At 43.7% G+C, this 26,138-nt stretch overlaps 1 protein-coding gene across 1 annotated transcript in view; it reads right to left on the minus strand.

Moving 5' to 3' along the window:
* Window positions 1–26,138, minus strand: part of snta1 (syntrophin, alpha 1) — a gene marked incomplete at its 5' end in the record, with an annotated part of 67,468 nt that overhangs the window by 15,811 nt on the left and 25,519 nt on the right. Inside the window, one exon of the mRNA XM_084166601.1 lies at window positions 5,455–5,641. Coding sequence (XP_084022727.1) covers window positions 5,455–5,641 — 187 coding nt within the window. The remainder of the gene's footprint in view (window positions 1–5,454; window positions 5,642–26,138) is intronic.

Here is a 26,138-nt window from a genome sequence, read left to right on the forward strand (position 1 = left end):
GGCCTAGACAGCTGCCCTGGGGAATTCCTGATTCTACCTGGAGATGTTTGAGAGGCTTCCATTAAAGAACACCCTCTGTGTTCTGTTAGACAGGTAACTCTTTATCCACATTATAGCAGGGGGTGTAAAGCCATAACACATACGTTTTTCCAGCAGCAGACTATGATCGATAATGTCAAAAGCCACACTGAAGTCTAACAAAACAGCCCCCACAATCTTTTTAACATCAATTTCTCTAGGCCAATCATCAGTCATTTGTGTAAGTGCTGTGCCTGTTGAATGTCCTTCTCTATAAGCATGCTGAAAGTTTGTTGTCAATTTGTTTACAGTAAAATAGCATTGTATCTGGTCAAACACAATTTTTTCCAATAGTTTACTAAGGGTTGGTAACAGGCTAATTGGTTGGCTATTTGAGCCAGTAAAGGGGGCTTTACTATTCTTAGGTAGCGGAATGACTTTTGCTTCCCTCCAAGCCTGGGGGCACATACATTCTATTAGGCTTAAATTGAAAATATGGCAAATAGGAGTGGCAATATTGTCCGTTATTTCCTCAGCAATTTTCCATCCAAGTTGTCAGACCCCGGTGGCTTGTCATTGATAATAGACAACAATCATTTTTTCACCTCTTCCACACTCACTTTATGCAATTCAAAATTACAATGCTTGTCTTTCATAATTTGGTCAGATATACTTGGATGTGTAGTGTCAGAAATTGTTGCTGGCATGTCATGCCTAAGTTTTCTAATCTTGCCAATGAAATCATTATTAAAGTAGTTGGCAATATCAGTTGGTTTTGTGATGAATGAGTCATCTGATTCAATGAATGATGGAGCTGAGTTTGCCTTTTTCCCAACATTTAATTTAAGGTGCTCCAAAGCTTTTTACTATCATTCTTTATGTCATTTATCCTTGTTTCATAGTGTTGTTTCTTCTTCTTTTTATTCAGTTTAGTCACATGATTTCTCAATTTGCAATATGTTTGCCAATCGGTTGTGCAGCCAGACTTATTTGCCATTCCTTTTGCCTCATCCCTCTCAACCATTACATTTTTCAATTCCTCATCAATCCATGGGGACTTAACAGTTTGTACCGTCATTTTCATAATGGGTGTATGCTTATTAGTAACAGGAATAAGCAATTTCATAAATTTGTCAAGTGCAGCATCTGGTTGCTCCACAGACCAACACATATTTTTTACATCAACAACATAGGAATCACTACAAAACTTATTGTATGACCTCTTATACATTATATTAGGCCCAGCATTTGGAACTTTGGTTTTCCTAGATATGGCTACTATATTGTGATCACTACATCCGATGGATTTGGATTCTGCTTTAAAGCTAATTTCTGCAGCATTATTAAAGATGTGATCAATACATGTTGATGATTTCATTCCTGTGCTGGTTGTAACTACCGTGGTAGGTTGACTGATAACCTGAACCAGGTTGCAGGCACTAGTTAAAGTTTGAAGCTTTCTCTTGTGGGGGCAGCCTGATGAAAGCCAGTCAATATTTAAATCACCCAGAAAATATACATCTCTGTTGATATCACATACATTATCAAGCATTTCACACATGCTATCCAGATACTGACTGTTAGCACTTGGTGGTCTATAGCAGCTTCCCACCAGAATTGGCTTTAGGTGAACCTGTAGCCATATTACTTCAACAGTATTTAACATGAGATCCTCTCTAATCTTCACAGGAATGTGGTTCTGAATATAAACAGCAACACCTCCACCATTGGCATTTCTATATTTTCTGTAAATGTTATAACCTTGTATTGCTACCACTGTATCATCACAGGTATTATCTAAGTGAGTTTCAGAGATAGTCAGAATATGAATGTCATCTGTTACTAACAAATTATTGATTTCAAGAACCTTGTTTCTTAAGCTACATATGTTAACGTGGGCTATTTTGAGCACTTTTCTTCTGGGATGCTTATTTGTTTTTATTGCTTTACTGGGAAGCTTAGCAGCAGTAGATGTGCTCATGTTCTTTATGTTAGTGCAGGATGAGCTGCACACAGTGGACTGCCTCCTCGGGCACACCGGCTCAGTGCTAACAGTATAAATCTGGTTCCTAGGCACATGATCACTGCACACAACAGCTGCAGAATCAGCAGAGGCACCCAGGGCAGCTAGAGGGACACAAACCAGGTTACCCACATTGTGTCTACCGACGCCCCTGATGTAATGTACATTTGCTGAAGCATTTTGACAACTCTGCGTCACAATGGTAGGGATTAGTTGAGCTGGGCTTGGGTCATTGCTAAGTCATTGTCTCAACGCAGCCTTATAATGCTGTGACAGGATCCAGGAACCCAAATGATTTGGGGTCCTCTGTAGCTCAATTGGTAGAGCATGGCGCTTGTAACGCCAGGGTAGTGGGTTCGATCCCCGGGACCACCCATATGTAAAAATGTATGCACACATGACTGTAAGTCGCTTTGGATAAAAGCGTCTGCTAAATGGCATATTATTATTTATTTGGGTGGATCCCATCCTTATAAAATATGTTTTGTTTCCAAACGGTATCAAAATTGTCCACAAAAGTTACACCCATTGAGCTGCAATAATCACGTAGCCAGTTGTGAAGGCCAAGAATCCTGCTAAAGAGTTCAATTCCACGATTCAGAGAGGGCACAGGACCAGATATGATGGGTTTTTTGTTAGTGTCTAGCAGAGAGTCAATCAGCTCTTTAAAATCCAGTTTCAACTGTTCAGAGCGTTAGGTTTGTTCAAATAGGGACTGGGGTCTGTTGATCGAAACGTTGGTTTGCGAGCGATTGAAGCTCATTGTGGAGAGTACGAGATAACCCAATACCAGTGTGCTGGAGATACTTCTTGAAATATTTCAATATTTTCACCTGGAATGACCCATAAGGTGTGAGATACGGAGAGGGGTGAAGCAGGACCCAGACACCCTATTGCTCCACTACATGCCTTTAAATAGGCTTAGTACAACAACGTTAGGATCCAAGAGAGGACTTTGTCCAGCCATTGGCTACGAAAGTCTAACCAGAGGGGACATCTGGAGCTCAGGGTCCATATTCACAAAGCGCCTCATAGTAGGAGTGCTTATCTAGGATCAGTTTTGTATTTTAGATCATAATGAATAAGATTATATGGACAGACCCTAGATCAGTTCTCCTACTCTGAGATACAGGTCCATACCTAAGCTTTGTGGATACAGGTCCAGACCTAAGCTTTGTGGATACAGGTCCAGACCTAAGCTTTGTGGATACAGGTCCAGACCTAAGCTTTGTGGATACAGGTCCAGACCTAAGCTTTGTGGATACAGGTCCATACCTAAGCTTTGTGGATACAGGTCCAGACCTAAGCCTTGTGGATACAGGTCCATACCTAAGCTTTGTGGATACAGGTCCATACCTAAGCTTTGTGGATACAGGTCCAGACCTAAGCATTGTGGATACAGGTCCAGACCTAAGCTTTGTGGATACAGGTCCATACCTAAGCTTTGTGGATACAGGTCCAGACCTAAGCTTTGTGGATACAGGTCCAGACCTAAGCTTTGTGGATACAGGTCCAGACCTAAGCTTTGTGGATACAGGTCCATACCTAAGCTTTGTGGATACAGGTCCAGACCTAAGCTTTGTGGATACAGGTCCAGACCTAAGCTTTGTGGATACAGGTCCAGACCTAAGCTTTGTGGATACAGGTCCATACCTAAGCTTTGTGGATACAGGTCCAGACCTAAGCTTTGTGGATACAGGTCCAGACCTAAGCTTTGTGGATACAGGTCCAGACCTAAGCTTTGTGGATACAGGTCCATACCTAAGCTTTGTGGATACAGGTCCATACCTAAGCTTTGTGGATACAGGTCCAGACCTAAGCTTTGTGGATACAGGTCCAGACCTAAGCTTTGTGGATACAGGTCCATACCTAAGCTTTGTGGATACAGGTCCATACCTAAGCTTTGTGGATACAGGTCCATACCTAAGCTTTGTGGATACAGGTCCAGACCTAAGCTTTGTGGATACAGGTCCATACCTAAGCTTTGTGGATACAGGTCCAGACCTAAGCCTTGTGGATACAGGTCCAGACCTAAGCTTTGTGGATACAGGTCCATACCTAAGCTTTGTGGATACAGGTCCAGACCTAAGCTTTGTGGATACAGGTCCAGACCTAAGCTTTGTGGATACAGGTCCAGACCTAAGCTTTGTGGATACAGGTCCATACCTAAGCTTTGTGGATACAGGTCCATACCTAAGCTTTGTGGATACAGGTCCAGACCTAAGCTTTGTGGATACAGGTCCAGACCTAAGCTTTGTGGATACAGGTCCATACCTAAGCTTTGTGGATACAGGTCCATACCTAAGCTTTGTGGATACAGGTCCAGACCTAAGCTTTGTGGATACAGGTCCAGACCTAAGCTTTGTGGATACAGGCCCAGACCTTTGTAGATATAGGCCTAGAACTTGGGTGAGAAAATGGAGCGCTACTTTGCATCAGGTAAATAATAAAACGTAGAGTGCTTGTTACATTCAAGGGGCCTTGATTTAAATTCCAAAAGGAGCGCCTTGTGGGTCTTCTGACTTGATGAACATCTTACTGAATTCAAGATACAAGCTATCATACCCAGTTTCTCTCTCTTTGTCTCTCTGTCCCTCTCTCTGTCCGTCTCTCTGCCTCTCTCTCTGTCCCTCTCGCTCTCTCTCTGTTTCTCTCTCTCCCTCTCTGTCCCTATCTCTGTCTCTCTCTCTGTCCCTCTCTCTCTCTCTCTCTCTCTCTGTTTCTCTCTCTCCCCCTCTGTCCCTATCTCTGTCCCTCTCTCTCTCTCTCTCTGTCCCTCTCGCTCTCTCTCTGTTTCTCTCTCTCCCTCTCTGTCCCTATCTCTGTCTCTCTCTCTGTCCCTCTCTCTCTCTCTCTCTCTCTGTTTCTCTCTCTCCCCCTCTATCCCTATCTCTGTCCCTCTCTCTCTCTCCCTCTCTGTCCCTCTCGCTCTCTCTCTGTTTCTCTCTCTCTGTTTCTCTCTCTCTGTTTCTCTCTCTCCCTCTCTCTCTCTCTCTCTCTCTCTGTTTCTCTCTCTCCCCCTCTGTCCCTCTCTCTCCCCCTCTGTCCCTCTCTCCCCCTCTGTCTCTCTGTCTCTCTCCCCCTCTGTCTCTCTCTCTCTCCCCCTCTGTCTCTCTCCCCCTCTCCCCCTCTGTCTCTCTCCCCCTCTCCCCCTCTGTCCCTCTCCCCCTCTGTCTGTCTGTCTCTCCCCCTCTCCCCTTGTCTGTCTGTCTGTCTGTATCTCTCTCTCCCCCTCTCTCCCCCTCTCCCCCTGTCTGTCTGTCTGTCTGTCTGTATCTCTCTCTCCCCCTCTCCCCCTGTCTGTCTGTCTGTCTCTCTCCCCCTCTCCCCCCCCCCCCCCCTCTCTCTCTCTCTCTCTCTCTCTCTGATCATGTAACTCAGTTCCCCATTGAACTGGGTTCCACCCACAGTACCTGTTCTCTGTGTCCGGGGGGCACTGCTTCCTGGTCACCTGGCACATTTTCAGGGGGATGGTCCTGGCCTCCTTCAGCTCAGCAGGTGGGGCGTCTGCGCCCTTCTGTGGCGTGGCATGGGGGGAGTCCCAGGGTGCACCGGGGGAGGTGTTTTTAAAAAAGGCTGACATCTCCTTGATGTATTTCACTGAAAGAGGAAAAAGAGACTAGGAGGAGTTGTCACATATCCCTGGATTCATATTGTCACATATCCCTGGATTCATATTGTCACATTTCCCTGGATTCATATTGTCACATATCCCTGGATTCATATTGTCACATATCCCTGGATTCATATTGTCACATATCCCTGGATTCATATTGTCACATATCCCTGGATTCATATTGTCACATATCTCTGGATTCATATTGTCACATATCTCTGGATTCATATTGTCACATATCTCTGGATTCATATTGTCACATATCCCTGGATTCATATTGTCACATTTCCCTGGATCCATATTGTCACATATCCCTGGATTCATATTGTCACATATCCCTGGATTCATATTGTCACATTTCCCTGGATTCATTTTGTCAAATATCCCTGGATTCATATTGTCACATATCCCTGGATTCATATTATCACATATCCCTGGATTCATATTATCACATATCCCTGGATTCATATTGTCACATATCCCTGGATTCATATTGTCACATATCCCTGGCCCAACCTAGTTGTTGTTTTAGGGAGGATTCATATTGTCACATATCCCTGGATTCACATTGTCACATATCCCTGGATTCATATTGTCACATATCCCTGGATTCATATTGTCACATATCCCTGGCCCAACCTAGTTGTTGTTTTAGGGAGGATTCATATTGTCACATATCCCTGGATTCATATTGTCACATATCCCTGGATTCATATTGTCACATATCCCTGGATTCATATTATCACATATCCCTGGATTCATATTGTCACATATCCCTGGATTCATATTGTCACATATCCCTGGATTCATATTGTCACATATCCCTGGATTCATATTGTCATATACAGTGGGGGGAAAAAGTATTTAGTCAGCCACCAATTGTGCAAGTTCTCCCACTTAAAAAGATGAGATAGGCCTGTAATTTTCATCATAGGTACACGTCAACTATGACAGACAAAATGAATTTTTTTTTCTCCAGAAAATCACATTGTAGGATTATTAATGAATTTATTAGCAAATTATGGTGGAAAATAAGTATTTGGTCAATAACAAAAGTTTCTCAATACTTTGTTATATACCCTTTATTGGCAATGACACAGGTCAAACGTTTTCTGTAAGTCTTCACAAGGTTTTCACACACTGTTGCTGGTATTTTGGCCCATTCCTCCATGCAGATCTCCTCTAGAGCAGTGATGTTTTGGGGCTGTCGCTGGGCAACACAGACTTTCAACTCCCTCCAAAGATTTTCTATGGGGTTGAGATCTGGAGACTGGCTAGGCTACTCCAGGACCTTGAAATGCTTCTTACGAAGCCACTCCTTCGTTGCCTGGGCGGTGTGTTTGGGATCATTTTCATGCTGAAAGACCCAGCCACGTTTCATCTTCAATGCCCTTGCTGATGGAAGGAGGTTTTCATTCAAAATCTCACGATACATGGCCCCATTCATTCTTTCTTTTACACAGATCAGTCGTCCTGGTCCCTTTGCAGAAAAACAGCCCCAAAGCATGATGTTTCCACCCCCATGCTTCACAGTAGGTATGGTGTTCTTTGGATGCAACTCAGCATTCTTTGTCCTCCAAACACGACGAGTTGAGTTTTTACCAAAAAGTTATATTTTGGTTTCATCTGACCATATGACATTCTCCCAATCCTCTTCTGGATTATCCAAATGCACTCTAGCAAACTTCAGACGGGCCTGGACATGTACTGGCTTAAGCAGGGGGCCACGTCTGGCACTGCAGGATTTTAGTCCCTGGCGGCGTAGTGTGTTACTGATGGTAGGCTTTGTTACTTTGGTCCCAGCTCTCTGCAGGTCATTCACTAGGTCCCCCCATGTGGTTCTGGGATTTTTGCTCACCGTTCTTGTGATCATTTTGACCCCACGGGGTGAGATCTTGCGTGGAGCCCCAGATCGAGGGAGATTATCAGTGGTCTTGTATGTCTTCCATTTCCTAATAATTGCTCCCACAGTTGATTTCTTCAAACCAAGCTGCTTACCTATTGCAGATTCAGTCTTCCCAGCCTGGTGCAGGTCTACAATTTTGTTTCTGGTGTCCTTTGACAGCTCTTTGGTCTTGGCCATAGTGGAGTTTGGAGTGTGACTGTTTGAGGTTGTGGACAGGTGTCTTTTATACTGATAACAAGTTCAAACAGGTGCCATTAATACAGGTAACGAGTGGAGGACAGATGAGCCTCTTAAAGAAGAAGTTACAGGTCTGTGAGAGCCAGACATCTTGCTTGTTTGTAGGTGACCAAATACTTTTTTTCCACCATAATTTGCAAATAAATTCATTAAAAATCCTACAATGTGATTTTCTGGAGAAAAAAATTCTCAATTTGTCTGTCATAGTTGACGTGTACCTATGATGAAAATTACAGGCCTCTCTCATCTTTTTAAGTGGGAGAACTTGCACAATTGGTGGCTGACTAAATCCTTTTTTCCCCACTGTATATCATTTAAACCGAGCAGGACAAATGGAAAAGGGAGGCCATCGCTGAATAGCTTGGCCCTGTACAGAGTGAAAATATGACTAAGCTCGACTTAACCAGAGGCAAAAGATGTTTAAGAGAATCCAAATGTTGCCATGAATACCAGTGGCGGGCACATTCATAGCAGGGCTAAAATTAGCTGAGACTGTACTGTTATTACTTTAGCTTATCTGGCAGGCCACAGAAGTAGTTGTGTGTGTGTGTGTGTGTGTGTGTGTGTGTGTGTGTGTGTGTGTGTGTGTGTGTGTGTGGAGTTTCTTTACTCTAATTGCAGAATCCCCCGCTAAGCTTTTCTTTGGGACACTTTACATTGAATCCGCAAATCCCGACTATGCATTTCCTACCCAATTCAGTTCGACATTGTTCACTTAACTCGGGGCGTTTTTTTAAAGGGCTCGCTAAATCACCTAATGGGCCAAAAAAGACAGCAGTCGCCACTTAAATTGCAGAAAAACTTTAAAAGATGGGGTAAACGAAACCATATCTTCCAAATCCCCCTTTGGCGTTATTATTGGGGCAGATGCTATTATCATCAGGGGAGATATGGCAGTAAACCATGGGGGTAGACTACCATAGTCAGTCAGCATGGTAGCGGTCATTAGTTTCGCGGCCTGACTTGGCAAACACAACTCTCTGTTGCCAAGTCAAAGACAACAATGCTCTGTGGCTGAGCCCCCTGCTTCCTTGTTGCCGTGGGAGCGGCTGGAATTCTGTTTCATTGTGATATTTGAAGCATGCTGTCTGCCCTATTAGCCAGAGGAATGTCCCTTTATCTACCGCACAAAATGTCCCTGGCAGACAAAACACCATAATACAGTCCCTAATACAGACAAGTACTATACCAGACACACAGTACTATACCATACACACAGTACTATACCAGACACACAGTACTATACCAGACACACAGTACTATACCATACACACAGTACTATACCATACACACAGTACTATACCAGACACACAGTACTATACCAGACACAGTACTATACCAGACACACAGTACTATACCACAGACAGTACTATACCAGACACAGTATTATACCAGACACAGTACTATACCAGACACAGTACTATACCAGACACAGTATTATACCAGACACAGTACTATACCAGACACAGTATTATACCAGACACAGTACTATACCAGACACAGTACTATACCACACACAGTACTATACCAGACACAGTACTATACCAAACACAGTACTATACCAGACACAGTATTATACCAGACACAGTACTATACCAGACACAGTATTATACCAGACACAGTACTATACCAGACACAGTACTATACCAGACACAGTACTATACCAGACACAGTACTATACCAGACACAGTATTATACCAGACACATTATTATACCAGACACAGTACTATACCAGACACAGTACTATACCAAACACAGTACTATACCAGACACAGTACTATACCAGACACAGTATTATACCAGACACAGTATTATACCAGACACAGTACTATACCAGACACAGTACTATACCAAACACAGTACTATACCAGACACAGTACTATACCAGACACAGTATTATACCAGACACAGTACTATACCAGACACAGTACTATACCACACACAGTACTATACCAGACACAGTACTATACCAAACACAGTACTATACCAGACACACAGTACTATACCAGACACACAGTACTATATTAGTTATATTTTCTATGTGGTTGTGTGTGTAAACAATGTGTCATAGTTGCAGTCAAGACACAATTTGGGGTTATTATCACAGAGAGACTTCCATTGAGACCAAAAAGATCATCAAGGACATCAACCACCCGAGCCACAGCCTGTTCACCCCGCTATCATCCAGAAGGCGAGGTCAGTACAGGTGTATCAAAGCTGGGACCGAGAGACTGAAAAACAGCTTCTATCTCAAGGCCATCAGACTGTTAAATAGCCGTCACTTTAATAATGTTGACATACTGCTTTACTCATCTCATACGTATATACTGTATTCTATTCTACTGTATTTTAGTCAATGCCACTCCGACATTGCTCGTCCTAATATTTATATATTTCTTAATTCCATTCTTTTACTTTTAGATTTGTGTATTGTTGTGAATTGTTAGATACTATTGCACTGTTGGAGCTAGGAACACAAGCATGCCACTACACCCGCAATAACATCTGCTAAATATGTGTATGTGACCAATACATTTTGATTTGATTTGATTGTTCCAGCTAAAGTGTTTTTCATCTCCTTATTAACATGTGATGTGGTGTGTGTGTGTGTATTCCTCAACTTAATAGGGGCCAGGCCAGTAATGTGGGTCCGATTATGTGGACTGACTCACTTGGCTAGAGTGGGTAAGGAAGTTAGGTATTCCCACCACCGGAAATTATTTAGATTCAAGTGGGATAGGCCAATCATCCACACAGTCCATCTCATTATAATCATGGACAAGAGCCATAGTGATAGGAGGGTCACAGAGGCTGTGTCCCAAATGGCATCCGATTCCTTATGTAGGACTCATAGGGGTAGGTTGTAGGGAATAGGGTGCCATTTGGGACGCAGTCAGGGAGTGAATCATACTTCCTAACTAATTCAGATATACGACATAACTTAAAAACTTGATTGCTTTGCATAAAATGTCAAGAGAGGTAATTATATAAATGTTCACCAAAGTAGGGAAAGTTAACTGAATTCAGCAGAGGACAAAATGAAGCTCTGGACCGGGTTCCACTTAATTTCCCACTTTTCGATAAGAATCTGGCGATTCTGTCAGCCTTCCACTTTCCATTGTAAAAGGCATTCTTTTTTTTTTTACCACAGATAAAATATCTATCTTTGCCTATTGCAAGTGGCCATTGCAAGGAGTAAGTTCCCGGCAAAGCAATTCAATTGTCAATTTTAGTCAATTTCTTATTCAGAACTAGACACTGCTCTTTGCAGTCAAAGGTGATGTCAAAGGTAATGTAAGTACTATCAATCTATGTAAACCAACCCTGGTGCAAGAGGTGGTTCTTGTTGCGCCCATAGCAGGTTGTTGTGGCGACATGGCTACAGCTATGGACCTACTTACACTACATTACTTTGACGACACAAACTAGGTCCAGGAAAGATACAGTACTTGTGTAGTGTAACGAGACAGATCTAGATTCAAAACTCCCTTTAAGCTCTGAGTGGTACAGTGTAAAGGCAACGGCTGCAAGAATTGTCCCTGCAAGGATTACCTTAAAGGGATACTGCAAGATTTCCACATTTTAAAAATTTTTCTACTTACCCAGAGTCACATGAACTCATTTTTATGTCTCTGCGTGCAGTTTGGAGATAATTGAAGTTAGCATATCGTTAGCTTAGCGCAATTGCTGGAAGTCTCCAGGTACAGTAGCCAGCTCCTCTCAAACGCAGGGAAATAGACCTTCTAACTACTCCAAAGCCTTCTAACTACAGTAGCCAGCTGTGACAATGTGACAGCGTGAGGAAGTTGATAGAATGTCATTGTTTATGATTATCAGTCAAATTAATGAATTTATAAAATTTTGATTACTATGTATAACTTTGCAAGACTATAAATTACCAACCACCCAGCTTTGGAGTAGTTAGAGGGTCTATTTCCCTGCGTTTGAGAGGAACTGGCTACTGTACCTGGAGACTTCCAGCAATTGCACTAAGCTAAAGATATGCTAACTTAAATTATCTACAACCTGCACGCAGAGACATAAAAATGGTATCCATGAGTTCATCTGACTCTGGGTAAGTAGAAAGATTTAGAAATAGATTTAGAAATCTCGCAGCATCTCTTTAACTACCTTAATACCAGTAGACAGCATTGAAAACTAAAGGCTTTTAAATATCCACACATTTGTGAATCATTGCATTAATCAAGTGTGCAACACTATGTGCAGTATGTTTTAGATTAGAAGCTCCTGTGAAGTTTGAATTGCTAACCTTTCTGTCTATAAACCTGTTTGTCTATAAACTATAGGTATTTACGGTATGTTAATAGCTGAACTCACACATGAAGCAGGAATGTGGTTTTGGCCACACCACATCCAAGGTAGTGTAAACAGAAAAGTTGCACATCTGATGTTGAAGAGAGATAGATCTCACTAGACATATTTTACTAATGAGGGGGCTTTGCCTAGTTGGGAGGGGGGTTCAGGGGTGCTGGAAGAGAAAGGGTCAGGGGGAGTTGTGATTTACTTGAAACATTTTCTTTGGTGGTACTAATCCACCCATGAGCCTGACCAGAATGTGCACACAGGCCAGAACGTCTTTGGGAATAGGACGCACACATTTTCCTCCGGGCCGGTGGTTCAGTCCATGGAAAACACAAACTGTAGTTGAAAGCCTGAGCCATCCCAATCCCAATAAGGTTTTGGAGATAGTTGTTGTCAGTGGCACAACATTAGTAATAATAATAAATAATAATATGCCATTTAGCAGACGCTTTTATCCAAAGCGACTTACAGTCATGCGTGCATACATTTTTTGTGTATGGGTGGTCCCGGGGATCGAACCCACTACCTTGGCGTTACAAGCGCCGTGCTCTACCAGCTGAGCTACAGAGTAGAATTAGCAATGTATTCCTACTAATTATTTTCATAAGAATTACTTTACCTCTCTGAAGCAGGTTAAGGTTAGGAGAAAGAACACAGTTTCATGTTTTAGCTTTGTTTTTGGTGTTTTATTCTGGGGGAAAAGGTGGTGCAAAGTGCAAATGCTTTAGTAAATCTGTGTGTCTCATTCAGCATTGACTTCAACATTTCAACTTTAGCCAACTCTTGGCCGTTTTGTTGTCATGCAACAGCACAAAAGTGTGACTGAAGCCAAAACAGACTCCAAACTAAGCCTCTGCTACATATGGCCTATATGAATAGATGCTCATTACAAAATTACATTCTGGTGTATACTGTAAGTGGATCAAAGCTGTGTTGCCCAAGACAGCTAATACTTTGCGTAACAGTCTCAGAGAAAATAGACAAATTACAATTTCATTAATGGACTGAGTTGAAATGGCATTGACCATCACCTTGCAAATAGCAAGCAAGCAACCAACCAGCCAAAGATCAGACTAAAAGGTGGCTAAGAGAACAGTCTGTATCACTTTACAGTAAAGTAAGTCACGTGGGGCAAATACATTATGAAGAGACGACTCGAGACTCGAGACCTGCTAATAGAAGACTTGAAGTTGGCGCTAAATGGAATGTGGTGCAAATATAGAGCCAGCTTTAAGGTAGAGGTTTATTTTGAAAGTGATAATTATATTGTCATGGATGTTTTAATAAGGCGATAGATACATGCCCTTTGGCACTTCGCTCATCGTCGTAGCCATTACATTTTTCTACGCTGAGGAACGTGTTGAGTCACTTAATATTCATTTGAAATACGGTGGGGGAGAAACATACATAGAAACTGAAATGTAATGTCATGTCATTTTTTCTTTGATATAACTGCCTTAATGTTGCTGGACCCAGGAAGAGTTGCTGGAATGGGGATCCTTATTAAATACAAAAAAGACAATACACTGGAAGCGTAACTTTCGGCCAGCGAGAGAGCGCGAGCCACATTATCAAGTGTACTCGGCGTGAGCTGAGTGTCTAAATCTTGAAAATTGAACCATAGTAGTGAAAGAAATGAATAGGAGCATCTCACGGTCTGCAAGGCCAACTGACATTGTCCACTGGCCTTTTAAGTTCAGAAAAAGTTCACCAAGTTTGAATCAAACAGAGCGTTCTATAAAAGAGCATCTGGTTTCAATCCAATTTGCGACAGATTTCCGTGTGAATATTCTAAAAATCTGCGTAAAACAACATGCACATTTTCCCACGAGATGTTTTTCCATCAAACAGACTTATTGCGGAAAAAAAGGCTATGCGTGATGATGTAGTGCACATAAAATAACTTTTGCCGTTAAATTCCCATGTACTGAATGAAAAATACAAGTTAAATGAGTTTCCATTGCATTTTCAACTCTACTGATGGTTTTGTCACAAAAACTGTTAGATTATATATAGCAAATGTGCCCACTCTGGTCTTGGCACGTGCGCTCTAGCCAACAGCTGGCAGATACAGTGTGGGTAGGCTAGTCTACATGATGAGATTATTATGGATAAGAGCGATATTATTTGTATTTGTCAAATGGCAGCCAAGCATCAATCATCATGTCACCAGTATAAGACCCTCAATATTTATTGGAAAGGAGCATCAAGCTCATCACCTTGCACTTCCACCACCCTGTGAAGTTCATCCTAATAAACTGCATGCTTTCCCGAGTCGTAGTGGGAGGACCACACAACATATCGCGTGACTCTGAGTTTAGGATACTTCGATATGATGGTTATTATATCAATATTTGTACATAAAGGCGTTTCCACCGCCATTTCTCGCATAATACATTTTACAGACACAAAAAGATCCCACCCATGTCGAACGAACAAATTGTCTGTCGGCATTTATAAAGTTGTACCAGCATTTCCTGTTTCCATCAGCCCGGTCCTGACTTTTTTCATGCCTCATGTATTTCATCCTCATGAAATGGTTGGATGGAAATGTGGTTTGTGTGGTCATAAGTTGTTTTATGTGTACGCAGTTGAAAGACAGCTGGACATTTCACCTCTGTTCACCTATTAACAGCTTGGGAGCTACTATGCGTAGGTGGTCTGGACCGTCGGATCTACAGAGCACCATCATAGGGCTTGTTCAGCGAAAAAAGCATGGTTATGCCTCAAAGGTTAGTGGTTAGCTCCAATGAATTCGTGGGGGGTAATACTGTAACTGGCTCATCCGCTATTTTGTTGGCACCATGTTTGGTTACTTTGATGTGGACCACTGAGATAGTGTCACCGAGTTTCACAAGCCAATTTATTTTGATTGACAGGCTAACCAGAAAACCTCTGACATAACAACCTCCATTCCCTTTCAGTCGGACACTCGTTATAACATACTATGGGGAGTCATTGACCAATCCTATTCACCTGAAGCAAACTGAAATCACGCACAACAGGCCAATGGGTGCCGAGCCAGCCCTCGGAAGCCCTGCTTTCCTGGCTATAATACCGGGGCTTGCATCCATTTCCTAAATTCTTCGCTCTTCAGCTCGCCTGAAGGAAGAACGTATCACGCAATTTACAAACTTTTCAAGCACACGAAGGCTGCGAGATTCGGCTCCAACTTAGGTGTCTCTTAGTGGGGACAGAGAAGTCATCCACTTACTTTAGCTGTTGTGAGTTTTGGGTCTTTGTATCGGTTTTTGTGTTTGCTAAACGCGAACTACTTTCTGCTCTACTTGTGTAGCTAATGCTTCCTTGCTTGAGTAAGATGGCCAGTGGTAAGAGTACGTAAAAAAATTATAACCAGACGAGTTTGAACCTCCGACCGTGCCATAGGGCATGTGGTTTCACAATGAAAATTAAAGATCCTTACGAGTGCTGTCCTGTTGCCTGGGGTGGAAACACACTCAGGAGGCCTTGGCTCTGACCAGTTAGTGTGACCATTGTCTCCGGCTGGGTTCAACTTCCATTGGGAGTCGCGCTGACTTTGTGAGGAAGATTGGTGGTCGGAGTTGATAGGGATGTCATTCCAGCCATGTGAGACTCATTCCAGTTTCCCTGGCAGTGTTCAATGTCCAGATTCCGGGGATGATATACTATACCTGATTGGCTCTGGAGGGTTTTCAGAGTGTGAATCGGATGACATCAGCCAGGGGCAGCCTGAAGCCCCGGCTTTGGATTTGGCAGGGGAGATTGATCCATTGGTGGTGAATGCATCTTTGATGGCGTTTTCTTCCCCCACAGCGGAGTTCCTCCAGGTTTGGGGGAAGATATTTACCTTCTGTCCCTGCAGCGGTGAAGCGTCGCTTACCCTTGTTTAAAGGTTTTGCTGATGATTGGCGAGTTACTTAGCTACTGTGGCAGGGAACAGTAGTTAAATCATAACTGTACTTTCCCTTTCAATCGGTCACTCGGTATAACATACTAGTGCTCCCAAGTGGCTCGGTCAATGGGGGTAAGTTACTGGTTGCCAAGGTCCCCGAACCGAACCCGGTGTGGGCTGGGTATCAGAACGCACAGTTCCTTCCCCACGTTCAGACACACGGTTGTCAAGATTGGTGGATATGAAAGCAAGCATGACAAAAAAATGGTGGTGCTCTACCTGTTCAGGAGATAATGGACTGTATGTGAGACTGGCTGAGTGCTCTGTCCAGTGACGCGCATGCGCAGTTGACGAAGACGGAGATGAGGGGGTACGGTCAGGAGTTCGCTGTGCGTCCTCCTCCTTTTCGTGGCGTCATTACGTAAATGGTCCCCGGGGTCCTAGCGCCTGTCTTGAAAGAGGAGATTTCCTCTCTCCTTCAAAAGCAGGCTATTTGGATGGTCCCCGTCTCAGAAGTACAGAGCGGTTGGTACAGCCAGTACTTCTTATTTCCCAAGAGCAATGGAACGTTGCATCCCATCCTGGACTAGCATGTTTTAAACAAGCACCTCAGGGTTACTATTGCAGTCGGTGCGTTCCAGCGATTGGTACATGTCCATAGATCTGAAAGATGCATCTTTTCATGTGCTATACATCCTCCCCATCTCCCTATCGCCCCGCACCTTGTCTATCGTAGTGGAGGTGGCTTTGGCGCCGGTGCAGTGCCAGGGGATCAGAGTACTCACCTATCTGGACGATTGGCTGGTCATAGCTCCACACTGCCACGCTGGTTTCCCAGATTCAATCTCTGGGGTTCAAAGTGAATCACAAGAAAAGTTACAGTATTTGACTCCAGCTCACTGCATTCAGTTTCTGGGTCTCGTTCTGAACTCGGTTCTGAATCATGTGCTTTCTCCCAACAGAGGAGGGTCGCATTCTGGCTCTGTCTGGCACGGTTTCAGTTGGGGCACTCTGTGCCTTTTCACTTGTGCCTGTGGTTATTGGGTCTGATGGCCTCTATGATAGCTGTGGTGCCTCTGGGACTTCTGTTGATGCATCTGTTTCAGCGCTGGCTGATTGCAACGTGTCTGGACGCATCTCGCCACTGTCATCGGTTGCTCAAGGTATCCCCGTCATGCCTAAGGGTATTGACTCCTTGGAGAGACCCGCGACTGCTGTTGCAGGGGGTTCTCATGGGCCAGGTAGTGTCCTGCAGGGTGATCACGACACACACGCTGCATATCAATTACCTAGAGCTACTGACTATTTTGCTAGCGCTGATGTGTTTCTTTCCGATGTTGGAGGGCCAGCATGTGTTGGTAAGGTCCCACAACAGGACGGTGGTGGCATACATCAACAGGCAGGGAGGGACGCGGTCTCTCTTTCTCCTAAACCTGGCCCGTTATCTGCTCGTATGGAACAGTGCGCATTTCCTGTCACTTGTATCGTCAGATCTCCCAACGTGGGTGCAGATCTACTTTCCAGGGGGGTCCTATCTCTAGACTGCACCCCTCGGTGGTGGCCCAGATATGGGAGCGGTTCAGCATGGCTGAGGTAGATCTTACACATCGCGAGAAAATACGCTTTGGCGTATCAGTGACCTCGGACCCATCTGGACAAGAGGAATACCTATGTAAGAATGCTGTTCATTGACTATAGCTCGGGCATTCAACACCATAGTACACTCCAAGCTCAACATTAAGCTTGAGGCCCTGGGTCTGAACCCCGCCCTGTGCAACTGGGTCCTGGACTTCCTGACGGGCCGCCCCCAGGTGGTGAAGGTAGGAAACAACATCTCCACTTCGCTGATCCTCAACACTGGGGCCCCACAAGGGTGCGTGCTCAGCCCCCTCCTGTACTCCCTGTTCACCAATGACTGTGTGGCCAAGCACGCCTCCAACTCAATCATCAAGTTTGCAGACGACACAACAGTAGTAGGCTTGATTACCAACAATGACGAGACCGCCCTACAGGGAGGAGGTGAGGGCTCTGGGAGTGTGGTGCCAGGAAAATAACCTCTCACTCAACATCAACAAAACAAAGGAGATGACCGTGGACTTCAGGAAACAGCAGAGGGTGCACCCCCCTATCCACATTGACGGGACCGCAGTGGAGAAGGTGGAAAGCTTCAAGTTCCTTAGCGTACACATCACCGACAAACTGAAATGGTCCACCCACGCACACAGTGTGGTGAAGAAAGCACAACAGAGCCTCTTCAACCACAGGAGGCTGAAGAAATTGGGCTTAGCACCTAAAACCCTCACACACTTTTACAGAAGCACAATTGAGAGCATCCTGTTGGGCTGTATCACCGCCTGGTACGGCAACTGCACCGCCCGCAACCGCAGGGCTCTCCAGAGGGTGGTGCGGTCTGCCAAACGCATTTCCGCTTGCGCCCTCTACGAAAGGGTTGTATACATATAAGTGGCATGCAGTTGAGGGTTGGTGGCAGGTTGAAGGAGTTTCTCCTTTTCAGAGCTCTTTGGTGGACATTTTGATGTTCTTGCAAGAGCTTTTGGAGTGCTGGTTTTCTTTTTCCACATTTCAGCGTGTTATGTTGGGATTGACGGCTCTACCCCAGGGTCTGAACTATGTCTAAGCCTATGGCACCTACCTGGGACCTGGAGTTGGTCCTGGACAATCTGTTTGAGCCTCCGTTTGAACCATTGGAGTCTGTGGACCTGAAGGTCCTTTCCTACAAGACTGCCCTGCTCATGGCCTTGGTGTCCACCAAGCATGTTGAGGATCTACACACGCTATTAGTACACCCTTCCTGTTTGGAGTTCGTGCCTGGCGATTCCAAAGTAAAGTTACGTCCTAATGCAGTTTGCTCCCAGGTTCTGGCTTTCGAGCTTTCCCTTTCTCACCTCCTCCATTTGCTTCCAGCGAACAACAGAGGTTGCATGGCCTGTGTCCGATGCATGCTTTACGCAAGTATATGGATAGGAACAAGGATGTCCGCGTTTGTGACCAGCTTTTTGACTGTTTCGCTAATCCAGCTGGGGGTAGGGCACTTTCTAAGCAGCGTCTTTCACATTTGGATTGTGGAGGCTCTCTCCCTGGTGTATGACAGCAAAGGACAAGGGTTGCCTTATCCGGGTTACCACAGTTTCCCTGAGGGTTTGAGCCTTGGGCTGCCATGGTTCGTCAATGAGTTGGAGCGCGAGTGCGCATTATCAAGTCACAGCAGGTGCCCTGTTGTTTTGGACTTGCAGTTCCTTGTGGGATTCCTGCCGTTCCAGACTCCTTAGGTCTCTGTGTGCGCCTTTCTGGAACCAGTAGGGTCTATGGACTTGGGCTGCCGTGGTCGATGTTAGGCAGAATTTTTCCGGGTTACCACAGTTCCCTGTGGGTTTGAGCCTTTACCAAGTCACTACAGATGTTCTGTTGTTTTGGATTTGTGATTCCTTACCTCGCAAGGTAAGTATTGTTCTTGGAACCGTGGGTTCTATCGATTTGGGCTGCAGTGGCAGCGTGTCAGTGTGCATAGCCAAGTTGCAGCAGGTTCTGTTTCCCTATATGGGGCTCTGACAGTTCAGTCCTCATGAGGCTCTGACAGTTCAGCCTTCTCGGGTAACTATTAGGGAAAAAGGTGGCTTCTGTAACCCTTTTTGGAGTCAGTGGAACCTGTGTGTGATTGGGCTGCTGTGGGCCTCCTAGTTTGGGGGGGGGGGGTGAATAGTTATGCACGCTTAAGTTTTCAGTTTTTTTGTCTTATTTCTTGTTTGTTTCACAATAAAAAATATTTAGCATCTTCAAAGTGATAGCCATGTTGTGTAAATCAAATGATACAAACCCCCATAAAATCCATTTTAATTCCAGGTTGTAAGGCAACAAAATAGAGAAAAAAAATTAAAGAAAATGAGTAGGTGTGTCCAAACTTTTGACTGGCCTGTACGTTTCGTAATGTTTAGATTGTTATGAATGCACTGATATAAGTGGACACACATGGCATTTGGGTAACAAAAAAATAAACAATTATATCGGAGTTGTGCCTGTTGTTCACACGCATATCTGCCCTCTCCTTGGCTAGAATGGTCCCACCTGATCTCGCCTCCTCCCGCCTGCCTTCCTTCCATCTTTGAGGACATTTATTTCCATTGTTAGAGCGGTCACACAACTATCTTGCCAATATAATAGAACATCTTTGGCATTGCTTACCAGGGAGCTTGATGATTCTCTGGTTAACATTTCATTTGATATTATTAACCCTTTAGAAACCGCTCTGAAGAGGGTTTTAGCAACTCTCAACCAAATTAATGTCTATGTATTCTTGCTGTTGAACCAGCCAGTCACTAAGCTTACAGTAAAGCTACAAGCCTTGCTAAGTTGCTAGGCTAACATGTAACCAAGGCTAGCCCTGCTGCATGAGAGCTTTAGGGTCAGGTTAGCTCCGGCTGCTACCTCACACATTGCTGACTGGGAAAAAGGCTGCGTGGGCACAAAACTGGCACCCAACTGCCAATTAATCAAATTGCGCTGCCTCACTGGCAACCTAAAAAGGGAGAAAAATAAGTAGGAATGCTGCATGTGCCAAGACACAGAGGCTCAATTACTTTAGGAAAAAAAGAAATATAACAAGCCTGTAAACGTCTGCAGCTCATGTCCTAAGCCCTGGGGAGTTACAGCTTTTCCTATTTTGGCCATGGGAAAGAACAGGAATGGTGGGATGAGAGGAATTACCACGGATCCTACAGTACTTCCCGGTTTCCCAGCCTTTCCCAATTCCAAGGCCTGCACTCTTTTGTTTGGCCGATCTCCAGATAAGCAGGGAAGGCTGGGATTGGGATATGCAGGGAAGGGGGAGGGAGATGTAGACATAGTTGCTCGCCATCACCTGTCGCTTCAGCGACAGATGTCTGGCTGCGGCTCCAGCCGGAGAACTCTGGGAAGAACATGGAGAACCAGGGGGCACATTATTCGTTGGACCAAACACACTCGGCCAGGACATATTAGCATCATTGTCATGACAAGGAACCACGGAGCCAATACTTATCACAAGCAGAAATGAACGCCTTTAATATCCAATTCCTGTACTGACACATGTTCATGACAGTGCCTTCAGAAAGTATTCCCACCCCTTGACTTTGTCCACATTTTATTGTGTTACAGCCTGAATTTAAAATGGATTACATTTAGATGTTTTTGTCATTGGCCTACACACAATACCCCATAATGTCAAAGTGGAATTATGTTTTTCGATTTTTTTTTTTACAAATGAATTACAAACGAAAAGCTGAAATGTTTTGAGTCAATAAGTATTCAACCCCTTTGATATGGCAAGCCTAAATACGTTTAGGAGTAAAAATGTGCTTAACAAGTCACACAATTATTTGCATGGACTCACTCTGTGTTTAACATGATTTTTGAATGACTACCTCATCTCTGTACCCCACATATACAATTATCTGTAAGGTCCCTCAGTCGAGCAGTGAATTTGAAACACAGATTCAACCACAAAGACCAGGGAGGTTTTCCAATGCCTCGCAAAGAAGGGCTCCTATTGGTAGATGGGTAAAAAATAAAACAAGCAGACATTGAATATTCCTTTGAGCATGGTGAAGTTATTAATTATACTTTGGATGGTGTATCAATACACCAAGTCACTACAAAGATACAGGCGTACTTCCTAACTCAGTTGCCGGAGAGGAAGGAATCTGCTCAGGGATTTCACCATGAGGCCAACGGTGACTTTAAAACAGTTACAGAGGTGAATGGCCGCGATAGGAGAAAACTGAGGATGGATCAAGAACATTGTAATTACTCCACAATACTAACCTAATTGACAGAGTGAAAAGAAGGAAGCCTGTACAGAATAAAAATATTACAAAACATGCATCCTGTTTGCAACAAGGCACTAAAGTAATACTGCTAAAAATGTGGCAAAGAAATGAACTGTATGTCCTGAAAAAAAAGTGTTATGTTTGGGGCAAATCCAATACAACACATCACTGAGTACCACTCCTCATATTTTCAAGCATGGTGGTGGCTGCATCATGTTATGGGTATGCTTGTAATCGTCAAGGACGAGGGTGTTTTTCAGAATAAAAAATAAACAGAATGGAGCTAAGCACAGGCAAAACCCTAGAGGAAAACCTGGTTCAGTCTGCTTTCCACCAGAAACTGGGAGATGGATTCACCTTTCAGCAGGACAATAACCTGCTGTAGCTCAATGTGGTCCTCTGTAGCTCAATTGGTAGAGCATGGCGCTTGTAACGCCAGGGTAGTGGGTTCGATCACCGGGACCACCCATACGTAAAAATGTATGCACACATGACTGTAAGTCGCTTTGGATAAAAGCGTCTGCTAAATGGCATATTATTATTATTATTATTAACCTAAAACACAAGGCCAAATCTACACTGGAGTTGCTTACCAAGAAGACAGTGAATGTTCCTGAGTGGCCGAGTTACAGTTTTGACGTAAATCTACTTGAAAATCTATGGCAAGACCTGAAAATGGTTGTCTAGCAATGATCAACAACCTGTTTGACAGAGCTTGAATAATTTAAAAGAATGATGGGCAAATGTTGCACAATCCAGGTGTGGAAAGTGCATAGAGACTTACCCAAAAAGTCTCACAGCTGTAATCGCTGCCAAATGTGCTTCCACAAAGTATTTACTCAGGGGTGTGAATACTTATGTAAATAAGATATTTCTGTATTCAACTTTTTATAAATTTGCTAACATTTCTATAAACATGTTTTCACTTTGTCATTATGGGGTATTGTGTGTAGATGGATGAGAGAAAAATATACTGAATCCATTTTGAAATCAGTCTGTAAGACAACAAAATGTGGAATAAGTCAAAGCTGTAACGTAACAAAATTTGGAATAAGTCAAGGGGTATGCACTGTGCCTTCGGAAAGTATTCAGACCCCTTGACTTTTTCCACATTTTGTTACGTTACAGCCTTATTGTAAAATGGATTAAATAAATACAAATCCTCAGCAATCTACACACAATACCCCATAATGACAAAGCGAAAACAGGTTTTTAGACATTTTTGCTAATTTATAAAAAAATTAAAACAGAAATACCTTATTTACATAAGTATTCAGACCCTTTGCTAGGAGACTCAAAATTGAGCTCAGGTGCATACTATCTCCATTGATCATCCTTGAGATGTTTCTACAACTTGATTGGAGTTCACCTGTGGTAAATTCAATTTATTGGACATGATTTGGAAAGGCACACACCTGTCTATATAAGGTCCCACAGTTGACAGTGCATGTCAGAGCCAAAACCAAGCCATGAGGGAGGAAGGGATTGTCCGTAGAGCTCTGAGACAGGATTGTGTGGAGGCACAGATTTGGGGAAGGGTACCAAAAAATATCTGCAGCATTGAAGGTCCCTGAGAACACAGTGGCCTCCATCATTCTTAAATGGAAGAAGTTTGGACCACCAAGACTCTTCCTAGAGCTGGCCGCCCGGCCAAACTGAGCAATCGGGGGAGAAGGGTCTTGGTCAGGGAGGTGACCAAGAACCCGATGGTCACTCTGACAAAGCTCTAGAGTTCCTCTGTGGAGATGGGGGAACCTTCCAGAAGGACAACCATCTCTGCAGCACTCCACCAATCAGGCCTTTATGGTAGAGTGGCCAGACGGAAGCCACTCCTCAGTAAAAGGCACATGACAGCCCGCTTGGAGTTTGCCAAAAGGCACCTAAAGACTCTCAGACCATGAGAAAGATATTCCCTGGTCTGATGAAACCAAGATTGAACTCTTTGGCCTGAATGCCAAGCGTCACATCTGGAGGAAACCTGGCACTATCCCTACAGTGAAGCATGGTGGAGGCATCATCATGCTGTGAGGATATTTTTCAGCGGCAGGGACTGGGAGACTAGTCAGGATTAAGGCAAAGATTAACAGAGCAAAGTACAGAGAGATCCTTAATGAAAACCTGCTCCAGAGCGCTCAGGACCTCAGGCTGGGGCGAAGGTTCACCTTCCAACAGGACAACGATCCTAAGCACACAGCCAAGAAAACGCAGGAATGGCTTCGGGACAAGTCTCTGAATGTCCTTGAGTGGCCCAGCCAGAGCCCGGACTTGAACCCGATCGAACATCTCTGGAGAGACCTGAAAATAGCTGTGCAGCAACGCTTCCCATCCAACCTGACAGAGCTTGAGAGGATCTGCAGAAAAGAATGGGAGAAACTCCCCAAATACAGGTGTGCCAAGCTTGTAGCGTCATACCCAAGAAGACTCGAGGCTGTAATCGCTGCCAAAGGTGCTTCAACAAAGTACTGAGTAAAGGGTCTGAATACTTATGTAAATGTGATATTTCAGTTTTCATTTTCATTTTTAATTAGCAAAAAATTCTAAAAACCTGTTTTTACTTTGTCATTGTGGAGTATTGTCAAATCAAATCAAATCACATTTAATTGTCACATACACGTGTTTAGCAGATGTTATTGTGGGTGTAGCGAAATGCTTGTTCTTCTAGCTCCGACAGTGCAGTAATATCTAACAAGTAATATCTAACAATTTCAACAACATATACCCAATACACAAATCTAGTAAGGAATGGAATTTAAGAATATATACATATATGGACAAGCAATGACAGAGCGGCATGGACTAAGATACAGTAGAATATTATAGAATAGAATACAGTATATACATATGAGATGAGTAGTGCAAGATATGTAAACGTTATTAAAGTGACTAGTGTTCCATTTCTTAAAGTGGCCAGTGATTTCAATAGGCAGCAGCAGCCTCTAATGTGTGTAGATTGGTGAGGAAAAAAACAATTTAATACATTTTAGAATAAGGTTGTAATCTAACAAAATGTGGAAAAAGTCAAAGGGTCTGAATACTTTCCGAAGGCACTGTATATGTTCAATTGTATAGACTTTTTACGGCACAGAAAAAGTTGAAGTCAGGAACTGATCACTTGTAGAAAACCATATACATAAAGAGGTTGCTTAACTCACAAAGAGGAGAAATACAGCTGTAAGTTTGATCTTGGAATGATGCACTTCAATTTGATGTTCATCAATAGTCATAATGCATCTACTGTAACTTTAACAAGCAACAAGAGGTCGACATGCTTACTCATGCACCACAACCAGAACATGATTTGAAACATGTAGGAACCTGTAAAAGGCTAGTCCAATTAGAAATGATCATTTTTGGTTTCCATTTCAAAACGATTAGCTACAGTGTTCGCTACTGAACATTACCCTGATTGTCTCGGAAGTGTTCATTCAACACTAAGACCATGGCAAGTTGGCTCAAGCAATACGATTCTGGCAACCAGGCTAGAGTCTGGCAACCAGGCTAGAGTCTGGCAACCAGGCTAGAGTCTGGCAACTAGGCTAGAGTCTGGCAACCAGGCTAGAGTCTGGCAACCAGGCTAGAGTCTGGCAACCAGGCTAGAGTCTGGCAACCAGGCTAGAGTCTGGCAACCAGGCTACAACGTAACTACTCTAAACCCTGCTGTATCAGTGCACTATAGAGCCCTTGGTAATAATAGAATAATGAAGCTCTGTGTGCAGACTGGCTGGGCCGCTCTGTCAGTCGTTACCAGTGTTCCTCGTTAAATGGCTTGCCAATGGGCACCAGCACATTTCACCCACGGATTTACTGCCGTTGGCCAGAGACTGGTCCAGTAAAATTCAACCGAAAGTTAGCCTGACACTAAGCAAATATCCTTGCTTATAGTTGAGGAAAGGTGCTGCGATTGCCGCACTTTCTCACACTGTCTCTCGCTACAATGTAATCTTCCCCATCTGTTGGACTCTACTGAATACATGTAGGCTACATCTAAGGCTGCGTCCCACATGGCACTCTATTGCCTACATAGGGCACTACCTTTGACCAGAACAGGGTACAATTAGGGAGGCAGCCCTATTCTCTCATTAGCACATACAGTAGAGTAGCCTTTTAAGACGGTAGACCATGTAGATAAGACATACAGTAGAGTAGCCTTTTCAGACCGGTAGACCATGTAGATAAGACATACAGTAGAGTAGCCTTTTCAGACCGGTAGACCATGTAGATAAGACATACAGTAGAGTAGCCTTTTCAGACCGGTAGACCATGTAGATAAGACATACAGTAGAGTAGCCTTTTCAGACCGGTAGACCATGTAGATAAGA

The sequence above is a fragment of the Coregonus lavaretus genome, assembly GCF_964263955.1.
Source record: "Coregonus lavaretus genome assembly, chromosome: 8".
In the NCBI taxonomy this organism is placed as follows: domain Eukaryota; kingdom Metazoa; phylum Chordata; class Actinopteri; order Salmoniformes; family Salmonidae; genus Coregonus; species Coregonus lavaretus.